This window comes from Bacillus rossius (assembly GCF_032445375.1).
Source record: "Bacillus rossius redtenbacheri isolate Brsri chromosome 4 unlocalized genomic scaffold, Brsri_v3 Brsri_v3_scf4_2, whole genome shotgun sequence".
NCBI lineage: Eukaryota > Metazoa > Arthropoda > Insecta > Phasmatodea > Bacillidae > Bacillus > Bacillus rossius.
The window spans coordinates 47759338-47780920 of record NW_026962011.1 but is presented as its reverse complement, the minus strand read 5'-3'; the positions used below and the strand labels follow the sequence as shown (position 1 = coordinate 47780920).

General features: G+C 40.8%; 2 protein-coding genes across 2 annotated transcripts in view; one reads left to right on the top strand and one right to left on the bottom strand.

The window, feature by feature from the left end:
- Positions 1-1156: 1156 nt before the first annotated feature.
- On the bottom strand, positions 1157-9996 carry LOC134541853 (uncharacterized). The gene is made up of 6 exons (XM_063385551.1): positions 9886-9996; positions 7939-8915; positions 6198-6309; positions 4390-4450; positions 2015-2206; positions 1157-1171 (listed from the first exon to the last, which is right to left on the bottom strand). The coding sequence occupies exons 2-6, from the start codon at positions 8867-8869 to the stop codon at positions 1157-1159; spliced, it is 1311 nt and encodes a 436-aa protein (XP_063241621.1). The 5' UTR covers positions 8870-8915; positions 9886-9996.
- Positions 9997-11957: 1961 nt separating this feature from the next.
- Positions 11958-21583, top strand: part of LOC134542443 (pancreatic lipase-related protein 2-like) — a 37741-nt gene continuing 28115 nt past the window's right edge. The window contains exon 1 of the mRNA XM_063386690.1: positions 11958-12146. Within this exon, the coding sequence (XP_063242760.1) occupies positions 12086-12146 (61 nt within the window). The 5' untranslated portion in view covers positions 11958-12085. The remainder of the gene's footprint in view (positions 12147-21583) is intronic.

The window sequence follows — 21583 nt, the reverse complement described above, 5'->3', positions numbered from 1 at the left end:
ATGTATTTTATAAATGTGGCCACAATGTAAAAAAAACTGTTATGAAGAAACTTACATTTGTTTTTAGTGATTGAATTTATTTTTTAGAAAAAGAAAATAAAAAAAGAAAATATTTTGATTGTCAAATTGAAAAGTGGCCAAAACAAATTATATATGTTTTTGACTTAGGAACATTTATTTATGTGATGTATAAAATACAGTTTACAATAATTTCATAGAAATTTACACAAAATGTGGGCTTCAACAACTGTGGTTGTAAATTAACACACACAAATTATTTCAAGAAATTTATTTATGAATTTTTAAATTTCTTTTTTGCAAAAAAACTAGGTATTCTATTTTATTTCATTTTTGCAGTCACATTTACCAGTGAAACCATAAATTACTAGTTTGTTAGCGCCATTCGTAAAGAGTAAGGAACTTAAAGCTGAGCATTTCTAGCACCATGATATCGACGGTGGATGATCGCAGTGGCGAGCTTCTGTTTTCATACTCTGCAAACATTTCTTCGGCAGAACTCGCCAGCCATTCGTTGATCGTGTGCACCTGTCTCGCGGAAGACAAACACAATAAAAAAAATATATTATCAAACACTCACTTGGTAAATTTTTGTGTGACATTCAGCTTTTTTAAAAAAAAGTATTATTCTTATGTTTTATAAGTACTTGTTTCATTGTAACCTGAAAACATTAATGTCTGGATTGGGGTCATCGGTGATTGTAATCACCAATGCACCACTCAAAGGGCAAGATGTCATGGATCTAATGACAAAGGGGGGGGGGAGGGGGGGGGGTAGAAGACTAGTGTCCTAGGTGCCAGGCTAGAAATTTTTTTTTTTAGAAATAAAAGGAAACTAGAACAAAAATTACTATAAAATGTCTACTTAATTTTACAAATTTTACTTAATTTTACTCATTATCAATTATCATAAGAGGTTTAGTGATATTTAAATTAAAATTTTACGTATATTGTGAAAGGATGCAAATAATTTACGTATGGTACTTCATTCCTGTTGTGAATGGCAAAGTGGGTGGTTGAACCACAATTTCTACCCCGGGCGCAGAAATGCCTAGTTACGTCCCTGATTCCACCACTCCGCCATTACTCAAACTTAAGAGAACGGCGTGTGGTTCGAAGCCCACTTCGTTCTTAGAGGTCACATCGCCTTGAACTGCCGTGCATAGCCGGGCGCAGGGTTCTTACGTCTAAAACACGCGTGTTCCATTGTCCTTGGCGATCACTCAGCGACTGTTTGGACGCGGCGACTCGCGTCAGAAAAAGGAACACGTTGCGACTTTTCAGACGCGGCGACAAAAAAAAAAAAGACGCTTGTGTGCATGGGTCAATTACAAAGCATTGTAGGGGCAGGCATTTTTCGCGAATAAATCTGAGCGCCTATTAGACTGCAACAAAGTATACCCGCACCAATGGCTTCTTCCTTGTGATTGGCGGCCGTCTGCGAGAGAAGTTATTGCCTTATTTGACCGGACCAATCAGGACTTGTTTGCTTCCGCACTGACTCACGGTGATTGGTGTTGTAAAAATCTACATTGACCTGAAAGAAACTCGCCCAATTAAGAATCACAGCTGATGCTACAGTGTTTTAACTTTCAGCTAGTCTCGGAATCTTTTTCGCGAAATTTGCATGCCCCTAAGCATTGGTTCCATCAAGAGCGACAGAAAGTCGCCCGTGTGTAAGGGCACAGGGGCGTAGCCAGGGGGTTTGGGGGGTTAGGGGTTAACCCCCCCCCCCCCCGCCTTAGCACCAAATCTTTAATTAATTTCTTAATCATCACTCAAACAAATTTGATATTAAAATTAATAAAAATTTTACCATTACAATATTTAAATTTAAATACCGAAAACTGCTAAAATAGCACTATTTTACACCTTAAAATCCAAATTTTCCCGGGGGAGGGGGGGGGCATGCTTCTTAACACCCCCCATACACAAATCCTGGCTACGCCACTGTAAAGGGCAGGTCAGGGAAGGGGTGAGTGGGGGGACAACTCACGGCGTCGATCTGCCGGCGCGCGGCGGCCACGGCGCGCCTGAGCCTCGCCACCTCGGCGCGCACTCGCCCCGTCGCGGCGCGCAGCGCGTCAGTGAAGGCCGCGTGGTCGCGCTGCAGGTCGTCGTGCTCCAGCTGCAGCGCGTCGATCCCGGCCAGCGCGCGCCGCGCGTCGATCCCGGCCGGCGCCGCCAGCTGCGGACACACGCTCGCTCAGGGGCCACACTCCGGCGCGTCGATCCCGGCCGGCGCCGCCAGCTGCGCCCACACGCTCGCTCAGGGGCCACACTCCGGGCGCACCGTCCGGACCAGCGGCTCGTAGGAGCACCTCCGCGGTCCATCGGTCCGCGGTGGAGTGACACATACCGTACTTGTAGAGACCCAGATATTTCGCGGATTCTTCTGGCCTCAGGATAGACTTCAACGTCATAGGTGTGCTCGTCCCATGTTTACTTTCCCATTGGTTGATTTCTTTGCGAGAACATTTTTATCCTTGTTATTTGGCACTACCTGATTCGCTCACTCCTCTCCTAGCTGGACATCGTTGGCTCACGGTCGTGGAGGGGCGTGTCCAGACAACTGCGTGCCAATCATGAACTCATCGCGAGAGTGTGAAGGTTTGCATTCTAGCTTGCGACTAAATGAATCCGCGAAATTCCCGGGTCTCTACTTATTTGTAGGGACACCTGTATTTCGCAAATACATTTCGTGATAGGCTGAAATTCAAACATGCGTACAATTCTGCTGGTTCTGCTATTGGCTTGCAGTTTAACTGGAGCTCTCTGGGCCAACGAGAGTTTATCGACCAAAGAAGCGTCGAATCACAAGCTACCCAGTGGAGACGCCTCACAATTTAGTACCCAATGAACACACACGTGTTTACTCGAGAAATGCAGAGGATAATGGAGGCGATCCTAGAGGTCATTGAATCAGCGAATTTTTCCGGTTCCTACTTATTTGTAGAGACCGGAAAAATTCGCGGGTTCAATGACCTCCAGGATAGACTCCAATATCCTCCACACACTCTGGCAAATGCCAACTGTTCATTGGCTGTTGACTTGTGAGTCATCTCGACTGGGTGGCCTGTGATTCGACACATCTATGAGTGAGGGTCTCTAATTGGCCCTCAGTCCTCCAGATTAACAGTGAACCAATGGCAGAAGCAGCACTAAGGTATATTTATTTGAATTTTAGCATAACACGAAATGAACCCGCGAATTTTTCAGGTCTACTTATTTGTAGGGGCAGGCATTTTTTGCGAATAAATCTGAACGCCTATTAGACTACAACAAGATATAGCCGCACCAACAGTTTATTTCTTGTGATTGGCGACCGTTAGCGAAAGACGTTGATGCCTTATTTGATCGAGCCACTTAGTATGCGTTTGCTTCTGCACTTACTTACTGTGATTGGTGTTTTAACAATCTACACGTACCTGAAAGAAACTCACCCAATCATGGAACACATACGATGCTACAGTGTTTTAACTTTCAGCTGGCCTTGGTTTCTTTTCGCGAAATATGCATGGCTCTACTTATTTGTATCGTATCCCTTCCTTATGTATAGAGAGCCGAAAAATTCGCGAATTCATTTCGCGATAGGCTAAAATACAAATAGTTATACCTCAGTGCTGCCTCTGCTATTGGCTCACAACTCACCTGGATGACTCTGGGCCAATGAGAAACACAAAACCAAAGCTTTATCGAATCACAGGCTGCTACGTTGGGACGTCTCACAAGACAGCAGCCAATGAGTGGGTGACATTTGACCGAGTGGAGTTCATCCTACAGGGCATTGAACCTGATTTTCCAATTCGCAACCGTGTATCACTTAAACATTGCCTATAGCGTATCGTAAGAAACCTCGTTGTCACTTTTCCCAGTTGTCTTATTTGCTGGGGCATCACTCCGATGCAGCCGGGGGCCAATAAAGAAATACAGTTCCCTCTCAGGCGAGAGTGTCAAAAGGCATAAGAACTTGCAATATCCTCAATAGATAACTGCTCCCTGATGATGGTGACTGCAACGTCGACCGAAACGTCGGCACTATTTAAGCTGATTTGAAAGTATTGATTTCAGTTGTTTACATCTTAAATCACGCAGTGCACATTCATGTCAAAATCCAGTCGCAAACTCGCCAGGAATACATCCATATCACCACGGGCGCGATGAGAATGAACCAGTGGACCAGTGAACCAGTAAACCAGTGAACCAGTGAACTAGTGAACTGACCACTCTACCACCGTGGACCCTACCGTCCGGTGTGGGCTTCGTGTTACATATTTCTGTTTCATTCTAACGGGACATGATGATCAGCTGATTTTTAAGGATCGCTCGTCTGTGTTTTGTTCTTGTTTTTGTTGTTTTTTTTTTGTTTACCTGGTTTCGCAGTGCGACCAGCTTCTTCTTCAGCTTCGCGTGCCTTTCCATCAGCTGCGACCTGCGTGGCATAAAAACACACGTCAGATCCAGGCAGCTAGCGCTCCGGTCAGATAATCTTTAGCCACCCCCATCCCTTTCAAAATAAATAGCCTGGACTACCCCCCCCCCCCCCAAATCACGTTACCAAACCAAAGAGGTCAATCAACCTGCAAGCATGGGATGTTACACGTCTTTCTGTTGCGCTTTGAATTGTAGGATTTGACTTGTATTTTAAAATATAAAATCTTTACTATACGTAAAAAAAAAAACTTTTTTTCCGTCCCTCAATTTTTTTGTCTTATTTTTTTTATCCCCAACCTCAGATTCTCTCTAAAACTGCCCGAGCTACTCTTTAATTGTGACCTTGAACCAAAACTTTACAAAGCTTACAGTTGATACTATTAAAATTTTTAAGTTGGACATTCTTTTATGAACATACTGTATATTATAACGTTTCAAAATCTTTCATGTTTTCACCACGCGACTTATTCACATCAAAATGATGCATGTGTTAATATTTCCCTACAATTAATCACAGCCATCAGGCATGTGTGACTCAGTGTTATAGAGCTCCTGGCTCCCGGAGCAGGATTTGTTCTCTCTTATCCTATATACTGCAGAAGGCAACGGTTAACCACTGCCATGGGATGGTACGGAATTTGGTAAGAGCTTTTAAAGATGACCGCATGAATGTTCACTGTTTCTGAAGATTTGATGCAGAAAGTTGACGAAAAAGTGAAAGAAAGAAAACTTTTTACGATTTCATCGTTATCTGAATGTTTTCCCCGTTCACTTCACTGAACTGAAGATGACTTTCAGCCGTTTTTCCCACGCCTTTAGCACCAAGAAAACGAACTACAGCATGTATTTCACAGCCGGTGGTACTCTCAATCGGCGGAGGCATTTTAACTACTCACAAACAACAATAGTTAACACGGTCTTATGTTTCCGTGATGGCGCCTGTGCTTGCAACAAATGTAGTTAATCAAAACGGATTTGGATGTAGACTCAACCATTTTTTTAATGTTTTGTTAATATAATATTATTATTATTATTTTAGATTCACGTTCAAAGTGAGTTAACTCAACACCCTTTAACTTACGACAAGATAACCTTAAATTTACGAAGATCCGTGGATGATTTGTAACCGGCGTTCTTTTTTTTTTTTCATAACTCATGCATTATAAATGTTAGACAGTAAGACCGAAGCAGAGTACGAATAACTAATCACTAGAGACCTGCAAAATTCGCGGATTCAATTACCTCCAGGATAGACTCTACTACACTCTACACACTCGGGCAAACGCCACCTGTTCATTGGCTGCTGACTTGTGAGTCGTCTTGACCGAGTGTCTGTGATTCGACACTTCTATGAGTGAGGGTCTCTAATTGGCCCTCAGTCCTCCAGATTAACAGTGAACTAATTGCAGAAGCAGCACTAAGGTATAATTATTTGAATTTTAGCATATCACGAAATGAATCCGCGAATTTTGCAGGTCTCTACTAATCACCCCTGCTACTAGAAGGCAAATATTTTTATTTTTTTATTTTCTGGGCTGAATTTTCTTTAATTTTCTAGACTTTTGACTCCATGATAGTTAAATTGTTTAAAACTATTATCACACTAGAATACATAGTTTGTTTTCTGCTGCATAAAACCCACTCTGGCCATCACTTATTTTTTTTCATAAAAATACTATACTATATAATGTACTAAAAAATATATATATATATCACTGAGTATGGCTCAGTGAAGGCGACCGCACCTCACGTTACTTCCGTACTCGCCGTCCTCGATGAGCTTCTGGACGAAGTCGCCGAAGCTGAGACCGCTCGGCGGCCACTGCACCGCGACCTGCTGGGAAGAACACACGCGGACTGCCCTCAGTCGGCTGCCGTCCCTCAGGAGGGCGCTTCAGGGCGTCGCGACGCCTCCGAGAACCTAACCCCCCCCCCTACCCCGCGGGCAGGACGCCCGGGGTCGGAAGGAGCTCCGGGGCCCGTTCCACAGCGGCATTTCACCACCGCGCCTGCTGCTTCCAAAGTGCACGGAAAACGTAGCAAATGGCACACAATGAGATTCCAAAGTGCACGAAAAAAAAAAAAGACATAGCAAATGGCACACAATGAGATTGCATTTCAAGGTTAACAAATATTAATTTAAATAATATATATAATGCTTTGAGATCACATCACGGGTATAATTTACACATATATTAAAAATAAACGATTAAGTAATAATATAACACTAGATATTCTTGTACTTGAAACAATTTTTAACGTATTTAGAACACCAAAAACCATGGCTACCACCGCAGCCACAATTTCTCGGCTTCTATTGGTCGCACGGAGCAACCCAAATGGAAGAGCCCAGCATCGCCGATGCTAATACGTGCGGCTCCGTCTCCGTCTGCGTGCCGTTGTAGAAATTCTTGTTCCGTGAGATCCGCCTCCGTTTACGTTTCATCGTAGAACGGGCCGGAAGGCTCGAGTCACATCAGCGGGTCCACGGATCAGGTCAACTAATGCCCGAATCGCGGTCGAATCTACGCCGAGTACACGTGATCCAGTGGAGGTGATTCTGTCCAGGAGGTCCGACGAATTTACGTTTATTGTCGGGTAAGGTCTCGATTGGTCCGCAGGCGATCCTTAGCCATTGGAGTTCAATTGGATTTTTACCATGTATTCACTATGATACATACGTGATATTTATAAATTTTTCGGTGTCGGATATAATCTGTTACAAGATGTGTTTTGAAGAAACATTTTTGGGGAGAGGTTGGGGAAACTACAATTTGTGTGTTCAGAAATCTCACGTCACCAACTAGGGGTTTGAAAAGTTACATTTTCATTCTCAAAATGCTTCAATATCTGTATAGTCTGGAGTTGCAGGTGTTGTAACAGCTCACCTTCAATCATCAAAAATAGCACACATCCTGTGATTCGTTTTCTTAGTGCTAAAGACGTGACAGCGGCTGGAATTCATCGTCCGATCAGTGAAATGTGTGAAGAAAACAACCATATAATGACGAAATCGTGAAACATCTGTTCTCTTTAACCTTTTAGTCAACTTTCTTCACCATGAAGAGTGATGCAGTTTAGATTGTTTGAGATACGGCACGATGACTCCTTTTGATACCAGTTTAAAAGTGGATATCCAAATATTCTTTGAAATGAACCCACAGTAATTTTTCTATGTTTATGTGCACGCTGTTATGTCTGGGAAAATTATAATAATTTTGAGACATGATAAAAGTAGATATACAACAATGACCGATAGGATATTAATTAAATTGTTTACACACACATAAAATTGTTTACATAAATACCAAAGCTACTGTACAAGAGACATATTTATCCCTGATTTAGTGAAATAATTAATGTGAAATTGTTGTTTGTTGGTGGAAGATACTAAATTTGTCTCATTCTCAAACAAATATTGGCCGAACAAACCTGTTGAGGGAAAACTTTAAACCATACTGGCCCGGGTCAGTTGTGAGAGAGTACCAACCTCCGGCTGATGAGCCAAGCCAGTGCAGCTGTCCTTGACGGACGGAGGTCCAGTCCCTTGGTCGCGCGGGAGGGCAGGCTGCGTCAGGGTTGCGTCAGGGACGGGGATCTCAACCAGGAACTCGGGTCCCGCGGCACCGGCTCCGTCTTCCACTGGGAGCTGTGACTCAGGTTCGTCCACGACCATCTGAGGCTTCACGGTGTCAGGCAGGCCTTCTTCGACCAACTCAGTCGCATGGACTGGTGATGCAAGGTTCTTCCCTGAGATGTCAGCGAAAAGGGATATCTGGTGTGGGCTCTCCGGCACTAGCGAATTCACCATGTCCTCTTTGGGGAATGTTGGCTCCAGTTCTCCAAGTACTTTCTGCGCTTCCACGTTGTCAGTCAGGATCTCTTCAAACTGTCCAGTCACTTTGACCAGTGGTCTGTGATCCTTCTCTGGGCCGTCAACGAGCATGGATGGGTGGAGCGGGCTCTCTGGCACTAGCGACTTCACCATGTCCTCTTTGGGTAATGTTGGCTCCTGTTTCCCAAGTACTTCCTGCGGCTCCACGTTGTCACGCAGGCTCTCTTCAACCAGTCCAATCGTTTGTACTGGTGATGCGAGGCTCTTCTCTGAAGTGTCAGAAGGCAGATATGGATCTAGTGAGCCCTCTTGATCTAATGACATCGCCATATTTTCTTTGATGGGTGGAAGCTTCAGATCATTAATTAATTCTTGTGCTTCCACGATGCCGGGCATGCTCTCTTCGACCAGCTCTTTCGTTTGGACTGGCGATTTGGGGTTAAATTCTGAATTGTCAGCAGGTAGAGACGGTTCTAGTGAAACCTCTTGTTTTAGTATCATCACCGTATCCTTTTTGGTGGGTAGCAGATTTAGTTCTCTCGCAACCTCCAGCAAATTTGTCACTTTGCATGTAACAGCCATTGACGCTGCATTCTGGCGTAGCTCTTCCCAGGGTCTGCATACACCTCTGTGCAATGCCACACATTGAACATTGATATTTTTTAATGTTTGTTTGAAATAAAATACATGATTGGTGAGAAAACATCTCAATACAGATAACCATAACAACAATAAAGCCAGAAACATTTAGAAATCAAGAGCAATAAAACTGCTTAATATTTAAACAATGTACGGACCTTTAATATTTTTTTACTAAAAGATTTAAAACATGTTAAGAGTATAAATCATTTCTTAGGAAATGTGTAAAATTAACGAATTTAAATATTATTTTAATGATAAGAAAAAATTTGTGTGTATCTATAAAAGTAACAATACTGACTTAGATCATAACAACAGTGAACATAGAAATAAAATCACATGGGAAAAAGTATTTAAGGTTGCTTATTCGTCAAATATAATTTCAGAAAATGTTTTTAGTAATGTTTAAGGTATAGTATTATTTATGTAACTATATTCGTTTCTTTTTAAATGTGCAAGTAAATTTGAAAAAATACTTTTTTACTTTATCAAAGTTCGATAAGGATGGAAAGGGTGAAAATATGTTTTTACGCTTAAATATCTTAGGTAACTTAAAAAAAAATATTGAATACACCTTTATTTTCAGGACTTAACTAGAAGAGTTTTAGGTCTAAAAACCACTTAGTTTTCCTTATGGGTAGGTTCTAAAAATGTTAAACAAATGGCAGTTATAACCAACTCACATTGTCAAAGTTGTTACTAACACATGTTTAGTCTATAACTTGCTTTGCCATTTATTTATGTATATGTGAACACAAATTTATATTATAGGCACAATTACACCAAAATTTGATAAAGAAAAAATAAAATTGATGCATTCGCAACAAGTCAAAATCTTATATTTATACCAGTTTAAACCACGTAATATAAAATCTTTTAGTATTAAATTAGTTTGAGATGTTTAAGTACAAATAAAATACAATAATAAATATTTGCTTGTGCAAGAAAAGTTATCATACCTGAATCGAATATTTTTTATCCAATATAAATTCACAGAGCTAAGCTATAAGATATATTTCAGGCATCTAAAAAAATTTACAAGCATGTAGAAAGCAAAACCAAAATTTGATAAACAATATTCCAAAGAGATGTGAATGAATTAAAAAAAGGTAAATTGTTGTTGGAAAAAAACAATAAAAAAATTTTGAATTGTGAGCGATTACAAAATAGAGTGTAATACTTGTGTTACCCGTTTTTTTCCACTTAACCTCAACTTTACCAGTATAAATACAATTGAAAGGTTGCACTATTTGAAATTATAAATACGCGATGATAACAATGGACGTAGGTTGGAATAGTAGTACGATTTGACTGACACTGAGCAATTTGTTGGTAAAAATTAAACTTGTGATCGAGTCTTTCAGTACTCTCCAAAGATGTGTAACATAACCTCGGCAATGACCAAATTCATGTGTTCTCAAGTTGCAGATACACTCATAATACGAAACTCGGACATGAAATTCAAAGTAGAATTCTTTAAAATAATACCGGGCGTGATAAATATATAAGTAAATTGTGTTTTCAAGAACATTTCTTGATGCGACTCACACATAGTTTCCGCACCTGCCGCTAGAATACGTTGTCGGAGCAGCTACGTTGACTATCGAATCATTCGATTTGCAGACCGATAAAAACGAGAAAGACTTGTAAAATGCTAAACCCTGGCATTGGACCTTAATCTCAACAAGGAATTTAATCAAAACACTGCCCGTATATTTAAAACCCATTAAACCGTTAATACTATAAAGGCTACCTTTGTCTCTGTGAACTTTGGTTTGCGCTATTCGCCACAGATGGCAGCATCGTGATAACACTGTAATTCCATTAATAAAATTAGTCCTACAAATGCCGTCTACCAACTGCTAAAAAGTTACACATAAAAAATTCATCATATTTTCGAAACCACTGCAATAAAAAAAAAGGTATTTTTTTTGTACTTTTACAAAGAAAATCATTGAAACTCAGTTACCCGAGATATCACTTGTAGAACTTCAAGATAGAGCTTTGTACCAAATTATATATTATACTTAGAGCCTGCATTTCACGAATACATTTCGTATCAAGGTATTTCACAAAACACTGTAGTTTTTCCTTGAAGTTACTGGCTGTGGTCAATTCAATTCAATTCAATAAATATTTATTTTTTTGCATTGTTACAGCCGTGAATTTTGTCGCTGTCGCAAAATTATTTCGTTGAAAATATTTGAGAGCAACACCTTTATTTTCCATATAATTTTTGTGAAGTAATTTTTTCGACAGCGAGAAAAATTCGCTGTGGTTGTAGAACTTCATTCGATTAAACAAAATCAGACTTTCACTGGTCGCCTTGAATACCTTTTTCTACTATTTACAATCAAAAATTTGTTCAGCTCCTTCTTCAAAGATGTACATCTGTCTTGGGAAACACTTTGGACCTGAGTCGTATTAGAGGTTTTTCATCTTATTTTGATTTTTTTCCTAACCTAATTAAAACAAAGTGTATTCTGGAGGAGTCCGGGTTAGGGAGGGACCTAGGTGCGTCTCAGGCCAAAGCCTATACGCCTAGTCATGCTGGGATTAGCCATGCAGGGAGAGGGTCGCATGCATCATGTGCTAGGAGGGGATTGGCCAGCCATGGCAACGATTGGCGCCATGACTAACTCCCCTCACTATTAAATCTAGACTATAACTAGAGATAGGTTGGGCCCAGGTAAAACCTGCATAGACACAGGAAAAACCCTGGGCACATTCATGCGGGATGCAAATTGGCATGCATTACGTGCAGTAATTTACAGGAGACAGAGGATGGTCTGGATGAAGTGTTGAACAGAGTAGAAAAGAGTCTACCATGCGGGGGTTGGGCACTTGGATCTCTTATTTTGTCTTGATGAACATGCAACCGAGGTTAGTCGATGGGATCCAGGTATAGAGAGAGAGAGAGCGCGGGAGGAGGGGAGCTGGTTCGGAGCAGGACGAGATGGGGAGGGGGGAGGGGGCAAGAAGGACGAGCGGCGAGCGGGCGCAGAAGAGAGCGGCTCCCCCAGTCACCACGGAGGACCAGCTCCGAGGACGACCACGCGGGTGTATCTCCGGCGCGATGCCGGACCGCCGCCGCCGCCGACTCTGCTGACGTCAGCCGCCGCCCGGGGGGTGGCGGGGGGACGACGCCCGCCCCCGGACATGAGGACGCCGAGCGCCTTCGTCATCCTCGCCGGGACCTGCCTGGTGCTCAGCCTCGCAGGTAGGGACCCTTGGGCCTTCAGCCGACGATGACTGATATACTCGGACCTTACGGCCGGCGTGCTCGCGTTCCCTTCCCGCATCTGCGCCCTAATAGGGTAGGGCGGGAGTAGCATTCCACTTGGTGTAAGCTTTTGGACATAAGCCATTGCTAAACGCATGTATGTCTGTGAAAGAAAACTACAAAAACCCAAAAGACAAAAACACAAAATATGCAAAAAAAAATTGCTGTTGTCAACAGGATATATACAAACAGGATATTTACAGACATACATGTGTTTAGTAATAAACGTATGTCCAAAAGCTTACATCAAGCCATGCACTAACCATTGCACGAATCTTTCAAAGATAATAAGTAACATTCCAGTTATCTTTGATTAGACATTCCAGAAGCTTTTAAGCAACAGAACTGTGAGGGATCGCTCCCTGTTGTTTGATCGGGAGGGTATTGGACCAGCGGCTGGGGCCACCAACCCAGCATAGCCGCCGCCTCAGCCCCTCTACCGCGCTCAGCTGACCAGACAGTTGGCTGTGTTCTGAGCCCTAAAGACTTATCAGCAGCCGACGATGACGATGAGAGGCGGTGACTTGAGGACGGAATTAACTGGCAGATGTGATCGGGAGCACCCTGAGAAACCCCATCGGCGGGTTCGACCCCACCGGGGATCGAACCATAACCGTCGCCCCGAGGCTGCTGTGAATGTGGACGACGTAGAACCGAGCTGGGAAATTAAATAATTGATTCCTTCGAACTCTTAAATGTTTATTTTTTGCTCTAAAAAATGTAAAATAATATGTTCAAAAGGCTTGCGTATCACGCAAATGATCAAATATAGCGTAATTTGCTACAACACGTGTAACAGGTGCCCTTACTGGAATAATTATTTTCAGCCCCCAGATTACATTTCAGCAGTTTTTAATTCTTTCTTTTTTTTTAGTCAAATCTCACCATTTTTAACATAACTCACTTTTTCAAACTAAGAGTGGATATTTAGCGGGTTTGTTTTCCTTTACACCATTACGTTCTAATAAATCATTTACAAAATATAATACTGAAAATATAATTTAAAATATTTACTCTATTTGAAGAATTAACTTTACAGAATTTTTTCTTATTTCATGGAAGCAATGCATTAATTGTCCCAAATGTGCATTATTTCGCTTAATATTTTAGTAGTAATAAATAATAGTTCTTAATTTTTCCCGGGGGAGTGGCAGGTAGATTATATTGGGTTAGGTTATCGTAACTAAAATGAAAGGTTGACTAGGTTAGCGTTATTTTAAATAATACTCTATGACCTTAAAAATATATCCTACATACATGCAATATAGTGGTTTCTGATAAACATTTTTAGATTTTGTAATTTTTTTTACGTGACAACGTCTAATAAATCGATGAACGCCGGCTGCACGCACGAAAAAGTGTCCCGTTACGCACATTGTACCGTTACGCTGTATCCCGTTATGCTCATTGTTCAGTTACGCTGTGTTCCGTTAAGCTGTCGGCGAGTGCAGTAATGGTTATGTTACAATTGACTAAAAAATTATGGTGATTCCTATAATTGATGATAGATATTTGATTACAGATTATTTATAAGAAAACTTGTTCATAATTATATTTAAACTTAATAGCTAAACGACAGTTTTTAAAATTAATTACAAGTCATCCACACGTGAAGTGTTTCGTCGACTGTTTATAAAGTGAAGTGAAAAGTTAATGTGGTTTTCATTGCTTATTACAACAACAATTTCGGCAATAAAGGTTCATTATTCTTGCATTTTAAAAATCTGATTACTAGTATAATTTCAAGTATATTTTCTTTTATTATTAAAATAAAAATGATTCAATTTTTTCATAAAAGTATGCAATCATTTCATCAATGTTTTGTTATGATGTCACGTTAAACCGACTATACAGACAACCAATTTTTTTTTATTATCTCGAGTGTTTGAGTCCCCCCCCCCCCCCTTTATTTTCCTTTAAAAAAAAAATGTTTTTCTTAATGTCGCAATTTTCGCCATACACGCCTGCCTGAAGAGCTAGCATAGAACCAACTTGAAGTTCGGGCTCTGTCGAGATCGAATCTCGTAGCGACAATCGTGAGACGAGGTAGCGAGTTTTATTTTTTTTTGGGCCGTGGGAGCAAACACTGTATAAAACACTCCACGCAGTCCAGATTGCGTTCGCTCAACCTTGCGGTCTTGTGAGAATGGGACTGAGGCCCAGAATACTGAAGGCACCTTCCTACCCACCTACCTACCTACCTACCTACCTACCTACTTACCTTCAGTGGCCTCTTAAAACGTTCTTCCTTGTAGGCCCTTTTGCGAAGCTTCGACTAAGGGAATCCATTTGTTGATAACACTGAATCAGCTGATGTCTCGCTATCTGGGAATTTTTCATGTTCATATTTTATTTATTTATTTTTAATGTGGTAATTTTTTTTCATGCCATTCAGTGCAAAACTGCAGTGGCGCGTGTCCAAAAAAAACAGCTTTAAATCAAAAAAAAAGATTCCCTGTTGCATGAATCATTTAAGGAATGTAATAATCACACGAGCTGAAGTCGTCGACCTCCAGTACTACCAAACACGTGCAAAAATAACCCAAGCGCCTCGCCGTCACACCGTTCATAAGGGTAAGCCTTCATTTCACAGACGAGAGAGCCACACCCGAAGTTCCCCGAAGTTCATACATGCTCTCTTTTCTTTTTCCGTACCACAACAGGTGTATTTATTTGATGGGAAACCGTTTACATGATTTCACAGTATCTTCAATGTAGCTATCCTAACCAAATCAACCGTCCACAATGTTTTAAAGTATTTATAATGTAGCTGACCTAACCTAATTGACCATTAGTTAACATGAGTTGTATATTTATTTACAATGAACGAAAAAAAAAAACCCGAAGATGCACGATCGGGCGTTTGGCTCTCTCGTCTGTGAAAATAAGTCTTCCCGTTCGTAAGTGCTTATTACCCTCGCTGTTTTTCTCCCGCGGTCGCGGCTGGTCTAAAGGCGAGGCGGGATGCGGCGGCCAGATACACCACAGCGCGTCTCGGCCGCCCCAACATCAGATGGCGGAGAAATGAAGATAAAGGTGCAATGCAAGGGCCCTTGGGTGCTTTCAAGAATCTCTACCTGGCATTCTATGTCTAAGGGCCGGAAAAATTCGCGGGTTCTATGACCTGTAGGATGAACGCCATAGTTATACGTACGCTTGGTCAAATGTCACCCACTCATTGGCTGCTGTCTTGTGAGACGTCCGAACGTAGCAGCCTGTGATTCGCTACAGCTTTTGGTTGAGTGTTTCTCATTGGCCCAGATTCATCTAGGTGAGTTGTGAGCCAATAGCAGAGGCAGCACTGAGGTATAACTATTTGTATTTTAGCCTATCGCGAAATGAATTCGCGAATTTTTCCGGTCTCTACGCTATGATTTAAAATTATTATGAAAACTCGCGTTTCAGCCATTTGTATGGTTCTAGGAATAAGGTTTTTAAAACGGACATCTTGAAAAGTTTTCGAATAGCGTCGTTTCTTCTGAAGCTCTGTGTTCTGACTGTATGCCCAGGCAGGCGGGCTCCTTAAGGGTATAGATAGAGACCTGAAAAATTCGCGGGTTCATTTCGCGATAGGCTAGAATCCAAATACATTTGCCTTTCTTGCTGCTTGAGTGATTGGGCGACAGTTTATCTGAAGGACTCTGGACCAATGAAAAACTTTCGACAGAAGAAGTATCGAATAACAAGCTTCCCAGTTAACACGTGTCACGAGTTAGTATCCAATCAGCAGGTGTAATCTGCACAAGTACAAAGAGGATCATGGAGTCTATCCTAGAGGTCATTGAAAACACGAATTTTTCCGGCCTCTAGGTATAGAAACTTCTTCTAATACAATAATACACATTTTTTATTATAATTTGGGTTAGGAAACAGTTCTGGACGACGACTGTTAGCGGTGAACCATCCCCGTCGACGAGGCTCCGGCAGGCTGGTTCCTTTTCCGCGCCGATGGTTCCGGTGAAACTGCTTTCCCCTCGCGACACGCGTCGGCCGTCTCGGCTTCCTACGCTCTTGCAAATTTTTCACCCTAGATTTGCAATGTACACTTGTTACAAACAATCCAGGTATCTTCGTCAATTTACGGCTATCTTCGTAAGTTTGCGGGATCTTTAATTCACTTAGTTTGAACATAATTCAACAGTAATAATCTTATTATGGTGACAAATCAATCAAAAACGTTTTACGTCCAAGGAAAAAAAAATTGGTTGTCTGTAAAGTCGGTTTACGGACGATAGTTTAATGTTACAACGTCATAACAAAACATTGATGAAAAATGATTGCATACTTTTATGAATAAAATTGAATCATTTTTATTGAATTATCACTATTTTGTATGGATAAAAGAAGAAGTAAAATGAAATATAAAATTTAATTGAAAAATTTACTTTTATTTGCACTCATTAATTAAAATATGTTTATTACTTTAACGTACAGATTATTTTAACTATAACTTTTATACATGTTTGCTATTTAACTTCTTCCAATCTGTGTTATTCTGTTAAGGATAGGACGATGATAGGAAAAGTAGGAAACGAAAGGGAGTGTTTCAAGTTTAATGTGCCTCGAAAAAGTCAAATCGATGGTTGTTCCAATCGAGTGGAAGAGAGATAGATGCGGCGCAAGCGTACAATGAGCGTAACGGGACAATGAGTCATCCTTTTTCGTGCGTGCAGCCGGCGTTCATCGATTTATTAGACTTTGTCACGTCAAAATTTTCTCTCTTTGTCTCTTTCTCTCTCTTTCTCTCGTTTTTACCTTGTTTTCAACGTAACACGTGACTCGTAAGTCGGAACTCTGCGTAGTTCCTACGAAGATCAAATTATTATTTGAGATCACGAAGAACTATTCGTTTATTTTGGGTTAGTCTTTCGTTAAAAATTCCGAAAAATTGACTGTAATTTCTAAGAGTGTAGTGGATGCGGATCCATTTTCGTCCGAAATCAGGACCAGAGTCAGTGTGTTTTATCACTTCCAGCTTAAGTACTATCCATGCAGCTTCACAGCCGCGGCTCCCACGACAGCTCTGTGGAGTTGTTCGCTCAATGGACTGCGGACCGCGGTCGCGCCGGCCGGGCGCTAGGAGAAAGTGTAATTCGAGCGCTGCCGGCGGTCGTGACATGCGGGCGCCGCTCCACTTGTGTCTCCTCTCTGGCCGTGAACCCGTCGAGGGAAGCCTTCTTTTCACAGACGAGACAGCCACACCAGAAGTTCCCCGAAGTTTATGCTTGCTTTTTTTCCCCCCCGTTCTATCTCATTGTATAAACCGGCGTGGCATTAAATTTTGCGGTCGATTAGGATAGGTTAAATACATTATAAATACTTTAAAACATCGTGGATTGTTGGTTATATTAGGTAAGTATAGCTACATTAAAAATACTGTAAAATCATTTTATGGTTGCTTAGCGAATAACTTTTTAATTATGTAGCTATCCAGGGCTAGGAAACCGTTTACATGATTTCACAGTATCTTTAATGTAGCTATCCTAACCAAATCAACCGTCCACAATGTTTTAAAGTATTTATAATGTAGCTAACCTAACATAATTGGCCATTAGTTATCATGAGTTGTCTAAAATAAACACTCACGGACACACGGCAAACGAAAAATATGGCGGCGTACAAATAAATACCGTTGCCTTGTTTATGTTCTTTCCTTTTATCAACACCGCCATATTTACTTACAATGAACAAAAGAAAACCCCGAAGATGCACGATCTGGCTTTTGGCTCTCTCGTCTGTGAAAGGAAGGCTTCCCGTCGAAGCCCTGGGATCCATCAAACCGCACTCAGTCCCCGAGCACGTCCCAAGTTCGCCGCTCTCCCTCATTCCAATATTTTCACGCTCGGAGCGAAAACAATACACCATATTGCGATATTTTTAATATTTCCACAATTTTGTAACTTTTTTTTGTGCTCACTGACCTAATTCAATTAAAACTTTATTTTAGTTGCGATCACCAGATGTGCGGAAACCTACCCTACTGGACGAGAATTTCTTATACATAGCCTACTTTAACACAGGAGGTGGTGAATCTGCATTGTTACGTTGTAACCTGGAGAAGCCTTACTTTTTCAGCTAATGGTCAGTGCCATGTCGGTTAGTTTCCCAAAAACCATGGAGGTATTAGTACAGGAGTGGATGTCTGTTCTGAAGTTGAAGTCAACTGGTTACTATTTGGATAGCAAAACAAACTGTAGTTGTCGTGTTTGCCGTTCGCTCGTGAAAAAAAAACACACATTGCAGGGATTTATATATTTTACAGTGGAACAGTATATTAAATAACGCTTACCTTACCTAACCTACCTATCATTTTAGTTGCGATAAACTAACCTAACCTCCCTTAAATTAATAAAGAATTATTATTTATTACGCTGACCGAACATAACCTAATCTATTACTTCGGTAAACATCGGAAAAGTTCGGGTTGTGGTTGTGTCTTTCATCTTTATGAACTGTAGGCTCTCCACTTGGTGGCGTTTTATTTTGCGGAAGATATCAAAAGAAAAAAAAATTAAGTCTTGAAACCTACCAATTAAATTACCGTTTAGACGGAGTTTTTTTTTTATTAAGAGTGTGCTAGATTTCTCGAACCAGTCTCCTGACCCGCAACGTAAGCAATTTAACGTTCACGTTTTAGTTTTACGGTTTAGTACCTACCTTTTCGCAAATTCGTGATGATATTCGCTGAGCAAGGGGATACCGAGGCTGTATGAATAATTACAAAGTGTACTTTATTATATAGCCTTTAGTACTTACTGCCTCAGCTATGAACACGTTATTAGTTACAATTTTCCCTTGCACGATTGTTTCCAAAACAAAAATGCTGAACACGTGATAAAGATTGTGAGTACGATAGTTAGAAATTAATAACATTAACTATAAACAAATTGTCATATTTACATATCTCTCTTCTTATGATATTAATATGGAATTAACTGCGCTAATTTGTTTCCTAAGATATTTTATATCTTAGTTACAAGAAACTGACATTCTATAAGTTATTGAATTCGTAAAAAATACTCTTCATTAAATATACTGGGTATTCTAAGTTATTCACTCACAGGTGTATTTGCTGTTGTTCAGCCACTTTAAAAATTTTTCAAGATACTAAAGTACATAAGGAACACATCTAGGTGTGGTCTCTCACGAAGTGCTGATTTTTTTAATTTTCCGTAGTTACTTTTAATTAGACCTATTAGCTATTTAAGTGATTCTGACCGATATTACTCTTGAATGTGTGCTTATGTCGCAAATATTTTCAATAGATATGTACTAAGTGATATATAATGAGTGTAAAAATTCGCACAAATGATAATAACAATTACGAACTCTTGAGTGATTTTTACACCAATTATATTTCACTCACTAAGTATCTGAAGGAAATATTTGTAACAGAACAACCAAATGCAAGAACGGTATCGTGCTAAAACTTACAGAAATAGCCTTTAGAGCAAAGTGACGCTATCAAAAGTAAATTATCATTTTTCCGTGTGAGACCCGGGACTTGAGGTGCACTTTTTGAACTTACATCAAGATTTTTCGCAATGCTTTTTGGAATGTTCGTATCTTGAACTTCTTAGCTTCAGTACTCGCCATAGATGTGTAGTATCTAACCTCTGCAACTAGTAAATCCACGTGTTCTCGTGTTGAAAATACACTAATAATATGAAACCCGGACTTATCGTTTAAAGTTAAATTCTTTAAAAATAATGCCGAGCGTGAAAAAAAAACACGTAGAAAATTATGTTTTCAAACCCATTTCTTGACGCCAGTCACTCGTAGTTTCCGCACCCTCCGCTAGGAGAGCAGTTCCGTCCGCTATCGAATCATTCGATTTTTGAGACTGAAAATTTAAACTTTATTATGAAACGGCTCCGATAATAGCTAAGAAGACTTGGAAAAAAAAACTAATCAATCCCGTGTTTGGACCTGCTTTTCGACAAGAATTTTATTAAAATACTTCCCATCTTGTTAAAAAATGATTTAATACTATGAAGTTTCCCTTTTGTATTTGTGAACTTCGGTTCGCATCATCCGCCACAGATGGCAGCAAAGTTGTTACAAATTTTCCGGTTCCTCGACTCTTCTGCCGCACTCACCGAACCACTCCCGCCAGATGACGGTATACCGAGAGCTAAGAGCATGGTCCCCACAAGGATGGGACTGGGTGGCCCCTGGGTCCTGGAGGGGACCTGGGTCCAGCCATGCTTATTCTTAAATGTTTAACTATTATAATTTTTTTACAAACTAGAAAAAACATATTGAATATTTCATAAATAAAGCTTAGTATGGATTTACAAAATAGTAACCATAATAATTATATCCTGTATTTTCAAGTTAAATAACATTCTAAAAAAGAGTGTGGGTAAGAAATAACCATGCAATTATAAATGTAACCCGTCTATGATCTTGGGTCCGGAACCTGTAATCGGGCATGTGTCGTTTTGCCTAAAGGCGTTTTGCCTAATTTTATGCAAAACGCCGTTAGGTAAAAGGCCGTTAGGCAAAACGAGATTTTGTCATCATAGTAACATTTTAGGCAAATCGCCGTTAGGCAAATCGCCGCCAGGCAGAACTCCTTTAAGGAAAACGCCGTTAGGCAAATCGCCTTTAGGCAAATAGCCGTTAGGCAATTCGACGTTAGGCAAAACGCCTTTAGGCGAAATGACTTAAAGCAAATCGCCGTAACGAATTCATGTTTAGGCAAACCGCCTTTAGACAAATCGCCTGTTACTCCTGTAATCGCATGTGGGGTTGCTATGGCTGGGAGGTCGCACGTCAGGAAAACTCGTCGTGGAAGAGTGTCCTGCGCCGGACGATGGAAATCGCCGTCCGGATGCTTTCACGCGCGGATTTTCTAGCCGTGGTGGGCGGGGCCTACTGTGCGAGGACGCGCTTCGTGCGTGCAGATCGCACTGATGCATCGCGGGCGATGGAGCACGTCCCCACTGCATCTCCCCCCCCCCCCCTCTCCACCACCCAACCCGCCAGCACTTTCCCTGGAGCAACAGCTTCGCGAGTGGCGCGCGAGGATTGGGGTTTCACGAAAGTCGAATCTCTGAAGTTTAAATTTAAACGTTGTTCCGCTCTACTCTGATGATCTGACGCCCTTACTACAATTTTTATTTTGTTTAATTACATCTCTCTGTTGACCCCTATACATGTATGTAATACAATTGGGGTTTAGAGAACGTCAATAACTGCACATATAAATTATAAAAAAGATTACAAATTGATAAAAACAAATACAACATATTAACAAATCATAATCACGATACAAACATGATACAAAAAAGACAACACACCACACCATATTGAATAACAACTAACTATATATATTATAAATGATTTTTAAAAGAACTACATGAGTTAAA